We start from the raw sequence: 12,440 nt of genomic DNA on the forward strand, positions 1-12,440 counted from the left end.
CCATCCATATAGCGTTTAAGTTTATAACGACAAACAGGACTAGTCCATCCATATAGCATTTGATTTATAACAACAGACAGGTCTAGTCATCCATATAGCATTTAAGTTTATAACAAAAGACAGGTCTAGTCCATCCATATAGCGTTTCATTTATAACAACAGACAAAATCAAATTAAAAGTTGAAAGTTTATAATCATGTCTCAGTGCTTACAAACATAATGATTAACGTTTTGCACATATTTCGTAATATATCATCCTTTTATCATAATTTAAATATTTCATAGAGGACATTTTGATCATCTTTGATGGTCAGATAACTTTGTCTCAGAAGCCTTGTTCAAGACTTTCTTACAGGAAATGGACGCTTGGTTATTTGTTGCCACGGCTACCAAACCCCTATTAGTATCGCAATACAATATCTAGACACCAGATGTCCTGCTTGAGTCATGAGTGGCTATTCAAAAGATCCTCCCTTAGTACGGCTCTGTAAAAACAGGGTAAGCTAATTTGTAGTAGCATAGTATATGGTATTTATACATGTATAGTATAAATGTTATTTTGTATTTTTTTAATTTACCATAAATTATACATAAGATATGTATGAAACATTTTCTATCTACTTCCTCTCTATAACAAAAGTGTTCGCTGATCGATTCCATATCGAATGAATACTGAACTCTTTATATTCCAGTAATTTAACTAAATGTTTTATTTATATTCATTATGTATCTAAATGTTTCATTATTCTTCATCATGTATCTAAATGTTTCAATATTCTTCATCTTGTATCTAAATGTCTCATATTCTTCATTATGTATCTAAATCTTTCATTATTTCTTTCATCATGTATCTAAATCTTTCATTATTCTTCATCATGTATCTTAATCAGGGGCGTAGGAATGAGTTTAACATTGGGGGGGACACATATCAGAAACCTGACACATCCGTTAATGGTTTGAAATACAGAAATATGTCATAAATTAACTACACTGAAAAAATTCACAAATATATTTTATTCTACTAAAAAGATACATTTGTAAATGTAAAGGAAAACACATTTTGAATGGCAATAATGAACTGATAAATATCAAATCAATTCTTTAATTGCACGCTCAATCATCCAGTTTTTTAGAATAAGAAGCGGTGACAAGACGCTGTGTTGCGCTTTCAAAATAAAATAAAATATTTTTCTCCCCCTGGTATAATTTTTAGGTGGGACAAATGCATCATGTATCTAAATATTTCATTATTCCTCATTATGTATCTAAATGTTTCATTATTCTTCATTATCGATCTTATTGTTCCTTATTTTCTTTATTATGTACGTAAATGTTTCATTATTCTTCATAATTGGTTTACTGTGGAAACAGGAAGTGAAATAAATATAATTACATACTTGATTTTCTCTCTGAACGGTCCATCTGGATTAAAGTAGGTGATGCAGTATCTAATGAGTTTATTGTTGAAAATGGTATCCCTCAAGGGAGTGTTATTAGTCCCATCTTGTTCAACATAATGGTTAAAGACATATCTGACAAACTGGGAGAAAATAATGAAGGCCTATTATATGCAGATGATGCTGTGATTTGGAGAAGAGGACGCAACCTTTCACATATTAATGATAAGATTCAAAAGGACATTCATATACTTGAACAGTGGGGAGTTGATTTGGGTTTTAATTTTTTTGTTTCAAAATCACAGGTTGTATATTTTACTATGAAAAAAGTCCCTGAAACTTACAAAATTATGCTCTATAATCAGCAACTTGTTAGAAGTGAAAATTGTAAGTACTTGAGAATACGGTTGGATGCCAAACTCACAAGGAAATATCACATTGATTATATCGAAACAAAGTGTAAAAAGGTAACTAATCTTATGAGAATGGTTACAGGGCATAGTTGGGGAGCAGACAAGCAGTCACTGATTTACATATATAAAGCATTGATGAGATCAACAATTGATTATGGTTGTATAGTGTACAGTTTAGCATGTAAGAGATCCTTCAAGAAAATTGAAAGAATGCAGTATAAAGCGTTGAGGATTGCCCTAGGTGCTTTTAAAACAACTCCTACAAGCGCCTTATTAGTAGAATCTATGGAAGCCCCAATTCATTTAAGGTATGAGCAATTGTCTTTAACATACTGGGTTAGACTAAAAGGAAGTGCTAACAGCCCATCTATTTCAGTGCTTAGTGATTGTTCGGAATATACTAAAAAGGCCAATGGATTTGGTTGGAATATTGTCGATACTAGTGAACTAGTATTGATTGAAAGAATTAAAGTATGGTCCAGAATAAGCTTTAAGTTGTATTCCTCCATGGCTGCTCCCAGATCCAGAGGTAAACATTGATTTATTAACAGAAAAGGTAAGCATCTCACCAAGCAAAGTTTTGCTCAAGCCTGCTTAGGTTATTTAAATACTTCATACTATGGATATCTAAAAATATTTGCAGATGGTTCTAAAGATCCAAAAGGGCAATGTGGTATTGGTATATATATTCCAGAATTTGTAAAAGGAAATGGATTTAGAGTGAGTGACTTTTTATCAGTATACTCATTAGAGATGACTGCAATAATAACCACTCTTAGATTGGTGGTAGATACTAAACCTCTTAGATCAGTTATATGTACTGATTCTATGGCAGTACTACAAAGTTTAATTACAGATAATTCAATACGTGAAGATTTGGTAATAGAGGTAAAGCATCTTCTTTTAAATATTATAAGCCTTGGATTAGTTATTCAGTTCTGTTTGATTCCAGCCCGCTATGGAATCTATGGCAATCAAATTGCCGATAAATTAGCTAAAAAAGCACTGGAATTTGACCAAACAGATATTCACATTCCATTGGCCAAAGGTGATGCTATATCATTAATTAAATCAGAGGTTATATTAAGGTGGCAAGATGAATGGGAGTCAGAGAGCTCAGCCAGATACTACCGAACCAGAGCAGTGATCTCAAAGGGGCTAAACAGACATGAAGAAGTTGTAGCAACAAGGTTAGGTTAAATTAGGTCAGACTGGACTTAATTCCACTCTAGCAATAATAGGTAAAAGTAATGGTGTATGCTCTGAGTGCAAAGTTGTAGAGGATGTTAATCATGTTTTATTTAAATGTAAGAAATTTGACCAGCACAGGCAGAAATGGAAAGAACTGGATGAAGAAAATGACAATTTTCTTCAATATTTTACAGGAGCAAGGAATGGAGGGACAAAGAAGCAGGTATTTTGTTATGTATCTTAATGATACTGAACTAATTAGAATAATTTAACCTTAAATATATATATATATATTTTATTATTTTATTTTATATTTCTATTCATTTATTCCTTTTTGTAGTTTGTTCATTTTGTTTTGTTTGTTTGTATGTTTTTTCTCTGAATTTATTTTTATGATTTAAAGTATCATTTGCCAACGTCCTTGTTACACATGTAGTAGTCCAGTAGGGGGCGGTATATAGTTAAAAACTATGATCCGCCATTAATCAGAGGAAGAAGAAGAAGAACAGGAAGTGACGCCAAGCCGGCTGATGACGTCAGGGGTCAGCCTTCACTCAATGGCAAAGTTTACGGTCCGGACGTTGGGACCCTTTTCCAGAACCTAGCGGAGTCTAACTGGTTCTGTATCGAAGAAGACGAGCGGTTACAACAGCACTCAGTGGTACCAGGTGAAATGTCGGCTCCAGAGGTAGGACGTTACTGAGGTGATCCGGTGGTTTCTGCCATGTAGCCACCACATTCCGCTCACGCTCCTTATGTGTCTGGTGCAGGGCCGTGATTGGCTGTTTGCCCTGTCCGTCTCTGCGTACTGCTCTGCTGTTGGCTAATTGGACTAACTGGGTTTTTCTTTCCGAGTCTTGACAGAACTACTACTGTATATTTATTCTAGAACGTTTTAAATGTGCATAATGAAATAAACAATGATTAAACATAAATACATGTGAATACATGTCTATAGACGACAAAGAGAAATCTGTGGACTGCATTTAAACCATTGAAGGTTAATTTTTTTAACATCCCCATATTGTATACAAACGTAGCCTATATTTCTTTACTCCCTTCATATTCTCTCTAATGGTTTCTGTAGACCAGCTTTTCTTTAGTACTCCCTTCATATTCTCTCTAATGGCCAGACTCTGAAGACCAGCTTTTCTTTGATAGTAATTGACGTTTCTTTTCTTTTATAGTATGTAACGTTTCTTTTCTTTAATAGTATGTAACGTTACTCCCTTCATGTACTCTCTAATTGTCAGACTCTCTGAAGACCAGATCAATAAGGATATAGTATAGCCACTTGGTCAATATGTGTTCACAGATCCGTTGAGTTAAACAAGAGCCCAGCAACGTAAGAGAGTTCAGCAATGATTGGTTATATCATTATTTTTATTAAAATACCTTTACCTCAAAGACTGGGTCAGTAACAGTCGGTTATAGTTGATCAATTAAAATTATGCTTTCAAGGACACATAGTTGTGATAACTGACCGTACACCTGATGTTTCTCTATCTATCAAGGGGTTGGGTGCAGCTAGGTTTTGCACTAAATCCAGGGTAGTCTGCTTTGGGCAGTATTTAGCTTAAACTAATTTAGTTCAAATATTCATAAGTTAAAGAGTATTATGATATAATGTTCACAGCCTTTAGTACAACTACGCTACTGATTAGTATAGCAATTAATGCCTTTATCTTCACCAATGTGTGAATCTTTGAATAAGGGTTATCTGCATTTCTCACTGCATTGTTTGCTACTGTAGAGCCTCTTGCTGGTTTAACGTCGATTCACCGGGCCACATGGACCCAACTTAAATGAATGCTCAATACATTCAATAAATCCTCCTTTACCAAAGAAAAGGAAGATGAGCATTACAGAGAGGGGTATGAGCAGCAGATAGAGACACCACACCTCGTAGGCCAACCAACGACCCTCCCTAGCGACCCCTCCCTGCCTTTTCCAACTGACTTCACTAATCCACACACTTATCTTTGGACACCAGAGATAAGTTGAAGAGGAGGTGCTGAAGGAGACTACTGTTTAACGGTCTTTGTGCTGTATGAGCTCAGCTCTGTACAGTACAACCCGGCCTTCTACCAGAACGTAGCTAGACATCCTTCAGGGCAGTGCTAGAGCTCTTAAAGACCTGCTATGGATCAAGGACCTTACAAGACCATTAGGGTGAGGGAGTTTGTTTTGTTCTTCTTCAAATGAAGGGGATAAGAGGCTAGAGGTTTGAGAATAAATACGGTTTGGTTGCTCTGTTGTACAAAGACCGAAACTAGTGACAGATTTCGGGCTGAATGATGGAAAAGACTTTTGAATGATTTGATCACTTTTCCCTGCAGGATGTCAGTGGTAAAGTTAGCCGGGTCATTCGGATTGGAACCCGCAAAAGCCAGGTACAGTACATGAATGTTAATGTTTTCGACTTCCAATTTTTATCTTTAAATGAATTCATTCTTAAGTCCCCTCTATTTCAGTTAAAACCTGGTTGGTCTCTGATGTTTGAACAAGGCCCACAGTCTGGCTTGCTCGTTTGAAGGGCCACTCCATTCTTTGATCCAATGTGTCCGTTGCAAGTGACGTTTTATCTGCGGTCATTGTCTATCGCTGAAGATACAGCAGTCAGACCCCTCCATAGCACAGAGATAGCCCAGTTGCGTTGACCTTCCCAGATAACCGCAGTTTACTGTCTGCCCTACTGATTGGGTGATTGTAGGGCTTAGGGCTGAATGATTTGGGGAAATAATTTTTTGACCAATATTGCGATTTAGAATGCAATTTTTGTTTTTAAAGTTCCTTATGTACTGTATAATTCACTGAACAGGCAATAAATCATTCTTTACAATGACCAACACAACATTCGAAGCAGTCAACGTATAAACAAAAAATAGTAAAAATAAAATAGTTTTTATTTGACTATTTATTTAACTTGAATTGTAAAAGAAAAATAAATGCGAATCCTACTGATCTCCAGTCAGTATCAGTAACCACCCCCCCCCAGGTAAATAAGGTAGAATGTGATTTGCAAATCACATTCTATTACATTAAGATGTCGGTTTAAATTTGATTAATGGTTCAGCCCTAATGTCTATTGATTTGCAAAGACGGTGTGGATATGTTGTGGTTCATATTTTCTAATAATACATTTAATGGTTGTATTCTTTCTCACCAGCTTGCCCGTATCCAGACAGACAGCATTGCAGCAAAATTGAAAGAACTGTATCCCGAAGTGACTTTAGAAATAAGTAAGGAGGATTTCCGTTTGTTCACTTCCTTGTCTAACCAGCTGTCGCAATGTTACGCCACTCTGGTCCCATTCAAGGATCCTAAATCTGCTTCCCTGTTCTTTCAGTTGGCATGACAACGACAGGAGACAAAATCCTTGACACCGCTTTATCTAAGGTGAGCACGCTGCGGATGTCTCGATATATCACTGAAAAAGGCTGGCAATTTCATCTAAGATACACATATAATGTGTTTATAATTATACATAGGACGATTTTGTGTTTTCCATGCTTTACAAGATTCTAAATGCCCATTTCTTCTCTTAAACTAAGATCGGGGAGAAGAGTTTGTTCACCAAAGAGTTGGAAACTGCCTTGGAGAAGAACGAGTAAGTGTGTGTGTGTGTGTGTGTGTGTGTGTGTGTGTGTGTGTGTGTGTGTGTGTGTGTGTGTGTGTGTGTGTGTGTGTGTGTGTGTGTGTGTGTGTGTGTGCGCGCACGCGCGCATATGGAGATTTAGAGGGCAAAGCTTTGATGTCCCCCACCACATTGTAATGCAGTAGCCTGCTTAAACAAAGGAACCAGAGAAGGCCTCTATTAGGACCTAGTATGGGGAGTCTCCACTGCCCTGTTCTCTAGACGTCCACTAGCTCAAAGGAACCAGAGAAGGCCTCCATTCTTACATAGTATGTTGAGTCTCCAATACTCTGTCCTGTCCCACAGAGTGGACCTGGTCGTCCACTCACTGAAGGACCTTCCCACCAGTCTGCCACCAGGGTTCACCATTGGGGCTATACTTAAGTAAGTCTGATGCACACAACAGGATGTAGGTAAATATAACAAGTGTCTATAATATAAAAGGAAGGATTTTTCACCGATAAAATGTGTGTCTGTGTGAGTTGTTCCATAGAACAGAGATGATTACAATCCGTGATTTAAAAGTGATTTCTAGTTTGACTAGAGCTATTGCAGTATCCTGGCAGCTCTGATTTGATTATTTGTGGTTGAATTGTCTCATTTCTCAGACGAGAGAACCCCCATGATGCAGTGGTCCTTCACCCCCAGAACGCTGGGCAGACCCTCGACACGCTACCCCAAAACAGGTCGGTCTTATGGCCCTTTTTTCTATTGGCACTTTCTGCTGTGCCCAGTCCAACCATGGCGTGTAGACTTGCATTTCCAGTACAAGTTAAAGAGGACGGTGTTGTGTCAAGTCCTGCCAGAGATGGATCATCTCATGAAACCCCAAAGACATCAGAAGTCTACCCGCGGGCATTGCTGAAATAGAGGCCGGAGTCCCTCTGCTTTCTGAATTGTGTGATTGTAAAAGTCCCTTTGGTAAAGAGCGTCTGCTGAAGGACTCAATAAAAAGTGAGACATGTATGAGATGTTCACACATCTGTTTGTTTCCTCAGCGTGATCGGCACCAGTTCCCTCCGGCGGGCGGCTCAGCTGAAGAAGAGATTCCCCCACCTAAACTTCAAAGATATCGTATCCTCTCTGTCCCTAGACCGTGCACTCATGGACTGTTCCACACAGGGATGCATGTTTCCATGAAGCTATGAGCTCTTTTTAATTTGTTGTTTTGTCCCTGAACTTGCAGGGACGAGATAAAAACAAAACATGCAGATTGGGAAAATCTGTTTATTTCTTTAAAGTAAACCTGGTACTTTAAGATGGGGAAACTAGGCATCGGAATCAGGCGGTACCCATTGACGTAGATTGTGGCTTTCCAGGCATTCTTCCCAGCAGGGTTAATCTTTCCTAAGCATCCATTGCCCCTCTCCAGCGAGGGAATCTGAACACTCGGCTCAAAAAGCTGGACGACAAGGAGGATTACTCGGCCATCATCTTGGCCGCCGCGGGCCTGAAGCGGATGGGCTGGGATAGTCGTATCAGCCAGGTACTGTTGATCCCGTTTCCGCAGCAACTCTGTACACAAAGGGATGTTGAACCTCATACACGTCAATCGATTTCCACAACAATACATGTGAAAGGTTCATTTTCGGTATGCCAATGTTACATTTTGACTAATTAATGTCATGCAAGACACGCATTAAGTTTACAAATAGCTGAAATACATTTCCTAGTTTGGGATGCATATACTCTATCTTGGCTACCTAAAACCTATACCATTATTGATGCTATCACTAGTTCCATGCATTCTATTTAATTAACTTGATCTTAATTTGTTCCCGTAGATCCTGAAACCAGATGACTGTATGTATGCTGTAGGACAGGTGTGTATCTCTGTGTCTGCTGTAGGATAGATGTGTACCATTGTGTGTGTAGTTCTGTGTGTAGCTCTTTGTGTCTGCTATAGGACAGGTGTGTAGCTCTGCCTTCTGGTCCTCAGGGCGCGCTAGCTGTGGAGGTCCGAGCGAGGGACACGGAGATCCTGGAAATGGTGTCTGTTCTCCACCACACGGACACCGTGTTACGCTGCATCGCCGAGAGGGCCTTCCTCAGGACACTGGTGCGACACACACACGCACACGCACACGCACACACACACGCGCAGTCACAATTCAGTAGTGTAGATGCAGACTTCATGTCCCAAACGCTCAAGCAGCAACTTTCAGACCTAAGTCCACTCCAGCGTGCTTAAAGGTGTGTTGTGTTTACAGGAGGGCGGGTGCAGCGTTCCTGTGGCTGTGCACTCTGAGCTGAAGGACTCCCAGGTAAACACACCGACACACACACGCACACACATACCGAGCCTCTATCACACATAGAGGCCAAGCATGGAATGACTCGGGGAAAAATGTGTAAATCCAAAGCAATGCATTACTTTATATAGTTCTAAGTGACTTAAAGAAGCTCTTAAAATAAAAGCAACTTTTAAGTGAAGCCGTTGTGCAGAGTTAACCCTAACCCTACCCCAGTGTGTCTCTGGTTGTGCAGGGTTAAGGTTGGTTTAACTACACCGTAAAGTGCTGTACGTAGACACGGAGAGCCCTCTCCGTCGTCGGAGACCCTCTCCGTAGCTCTACGTGCGCATCCAATATTTTTTAACTATCCGTCGACGCAACGGAGACGGGCGGAGACAGCAAGGGCTGTGATAGGTCCTCTAACAACAATACTTTCCGGAATCACTTTTTCCGGTTTCACTTTGCACCTTATTTACTTTGTTCCTTGTTTAATTTGCACATTAAGGAACAATAAATCGCCAAATACGATTTAAAAGCTTTGGAAGTTTATTTTCAACACTATTTACATGGTTAGCAGTGAGCATATAAGAACGATCGGCGAATTGCATTGTGTATCCGACATCCCGACGGAGAACTTCGAAGGCTCGAGGGGTCTCCGTAGTTACGGAGTCGGATTATGGATCACTGAGTCGGAGTAGTATACTTTGGCCTTTACCCTAACCCAATGTCTCTGGTTGTGCAGCTCTACCTGACCGGGGCGGTGTACAGCCTGGACGGCTCCGACAGCCTGAAGGAGACCATGCAGGCCAGCATCTCTGCTGTGAATACGGTCAGCACCTGAGATCTCTACATCCTCCACATATTCTCATTACATCTCACTTGGTACACTGGAGCCATCGAAGCCTTCCTTTCTATTTTGAAAGCCTCCAGACATAAGGTCCAATTTCTCAACATCTTTTATCTTCCAGCGTATGCCTTTTTAATCTTTGACAACTGCAGACAATGTTTTCAAAATTGATAAGAAACCCAGTTCATATCAGGCAGAATATAAGGTCACAACGTTCACCCGCCTCTTGATACTCAATGTTAGCATATCAAGTAGTTTAGATCCTCAGACAGACGTTATTGGTTAGACATTGGATCACTCTGATCATTGGTGCCCAAGCGATGAACACCGCGGCCCCTGGTGCTTCCTCTGATGGTGAAACACATGAGCTGGTGTCCACACAGAGCGGGATCCGGGGAGACGTTGTCGTGTAAGCCGATGTCTTCTCGTTCTCTAGGGTGCGGAGCGGGTGGAGGAGCGGGTCGATGAGCAGGTGCAGCGCGTGGGGGTCACGGCCGCGAAGGTCTGGGGCCCGGACCAGGACAGCGCTGAGCGGCTGGGCAGCGGGCTGGCCGAGCTGCTGATCAGTAAAGGGGCCCGGGAGATCCTGGCCGTGGCCCGGCAGCTCAACGACGCCAGATAGACCACATGTCCTCCACAGCAGCATTCAGTAACTCCTTCATGCTGCCTCTTCTCCCCTGTGCCTTAAGTGCCAGTTAGACGTGGTCTTTGTAAATGTAAATGTAGAAGGCCAGATGTGGCCGTCCAATAGTACTATAAATATAACCTATATTTATAGTTATAGTACTATATACTATAACCCCCCCTGATCTCAGGGACCGAGCCTTGGGGGTGTAGGTGGAGGATCAAGCTAGCCATCAGCCCCGTGCCACTCTGACACAGAGTGCTCTAGAGTTTAGATGACATCTTAATAGGAATTCAACTTAATTTCATGCCCAAGTACAGACATATTTGTGTGGAAGATACCTTTCTTTATGTGAAGAAGTAAGAGAACGAGTCTTTCGAATGAACCAGCCTTTATCACCGAGGTGTAATAGTTCTAACAGATGTAGCTCATTGAGTTAGTGATGGGCCTGTAAGCATGGCCATCACTCAAGTGATGTTCACCTGTGTTGGCCCCGACCATAACGCTTCTGGGACCAAGCCAATTTTAACGTGCCAAAGAGGAATATGTTTTTGTGATTGGAATTCAAATTGCACGTCTGCTAAGCTATTAGTCAGTGATGGTTATAGCATACATATGTGTACTTGGATAGTTCCACCTGTAAAGGTGGTTCTTTCTAAAGAAGGCAGGGATGGATACAGTCGAGGAGCCGCCAACCTCAACCTCAAATTAGACCTTCTTTTTTTATTCAAATACTTTCTTTGACCACATAAACTCAACTCAATTAAGTTATATGTTCCGTTTACAGCTGTTTACATCCTGTACATATTGTAACATCTTTTACCAAGAGATCACCGCAGCATAATCAATGTGACCTTTACATCCATGCCTATATATATATATATATATATGAGTTCAATAAATCAAAGAGCTCTATTTTCATGATGGGAATGAGACAAGGTTGTGATGGGAACGTCCCTTTTAGTCGCTAAATGCAATGTACAGCTGTGGGTACTTGCTAGTTTGTACTCTGTAGAATGAGGTAATCTGAAGAAGGATGTGCATGCTATTTCTTTGGTTTTAATCATGCCTTACTGTTCATAGGATTAACCTCTGAACATGAAGCATGCGCTACTTTTTCTGTTTTCTGTTATGCCTTAAATTTACTTGCAGGTTAATACATTTCTTTATGTATTTAGAATCCCATAATTCCAGTTAATGAAATTCAAATCACTTATATTTCTGAACTGCTGTCAAACATGGTCCAATAAATAACTACTGAATGATTCCATGGTTTGTGTTGTTATTGGATGGTGCGGGGGCTGGTCACAGGGAGGAGGGCATATAGGGAGGAGGACTATTCCAGTCAGTGTCCAGGGTCTTAGTACTACCAGGTCGGTCTAGTGTTGTGAGGCCTTCATCTGATCGGAGGTCCTCTCAGCTTCCTCTCTTTGCTCCACTGGACCATACTGGCCCCTTGTATCCATCCCACCTGAAGGTGCCCCGTAGTGGGTAGTCCCGCAGCGGCCCAGTCAGGCTGCCCTGGTTGTCCTCCTGGTGGTGGAACCTCGGAGGCAGCGGCTCCAGCTCGGCCTTCAGCCTCTCCTCCGTCACCGATCTCTGACCCGCTGCTACCTGATGGGTGGGTGGGTGGGGGTGGCACGTCCCCAGGATGTTCCCTAGCACCCAGTTTGGCAGTCCTTGGGGAACAGAATCCGTAGAGATGAAGGAGTCTGAAGGTTCCCCCTCCACCCAGACACATGCCCAGGCCGGAAACACTCCACTTCTCAGGGTGCCGTCTGCTCCACCAAACCGGGCTGTCTGCTCAGAACTGGTGTCTGGGGCTTCCAGGGGCCGCATTATAATGAGACGCTTCGGCTGAAAGAAGTTGTAGATGTTTAAATCTAAAAGACAAGATCAAATGGATTGTTCGGTAGGGTGTAGATGTCTAAATCATAAAGATAAGATCGAAAGCATTGTTCAGTAGGGTGTAGATGTTTAAATCAGAGAGATAAGATCGAAAGCATTGTTCAGTAGGGTGTGGAAGTTTAAATCAAAAGAGCTACACCCTTGGTTGGTTAAATGTGTGAGGTGCTTTAGGATGAAACACCACATAA

The 12,440-nt window shown here is 41.0% G+C and overlaps 1 protein-coding gene across 1 annotated transcript; it reads left to right on the forward strand.

Moving 5' to 3' along the window:
- The first annotated feature begins 3,541 nt into the window (after positions 1 to 3,541).
- On the forward strand, positions 3,542 to 11,614 carry LOC307072764 (porphobilinogen deaminase-like). The gene is made up of 14 exons (XM_079732236.1): positions 3,542 to 3,689; positions 5,341 to 5,394; positions 6,171 to 6,243; positions 6,351 to 6,400; positions 6,556 to 6,611; positions 6,945 to 7,022; positions 7,247 to 7,324; positions 7,637 to 7,712; positions 8,011 to 8,124; positions 8,423 to 8,461; positions 8,578 to 8,697; positions 8,849 to 8,902; positions 9,615 to 9,701; positions 10,156 to 11,614. The coding sequence occupies exons 1-14, from the start codon at positions 3,675 to 3,677 to the stop codon at positions 10,339 to 10,341; spliced, it is 1,080 nt and encodes a 359-aa protein (XP_079588362.1). The 5' UTR covers positions 3,542 to 3,674; the 3' UTR covers positions 10,342 to 11,614.
- Positions 11,615 to 12,440: the final 826 nt, after the last annotated feature.

This window comes from Pollachius pollachius (genome assembly GCF_949987615.1).
Source record: "Pollachius pollachius genome assembly, chromosome: 3".
NCBI classification, from domain to species: Eukaryota; Metazoa; Chordata; class Actinopteri; order Gadiformes; family Gadidae; genus Pollachius; species Pollachius pollachius.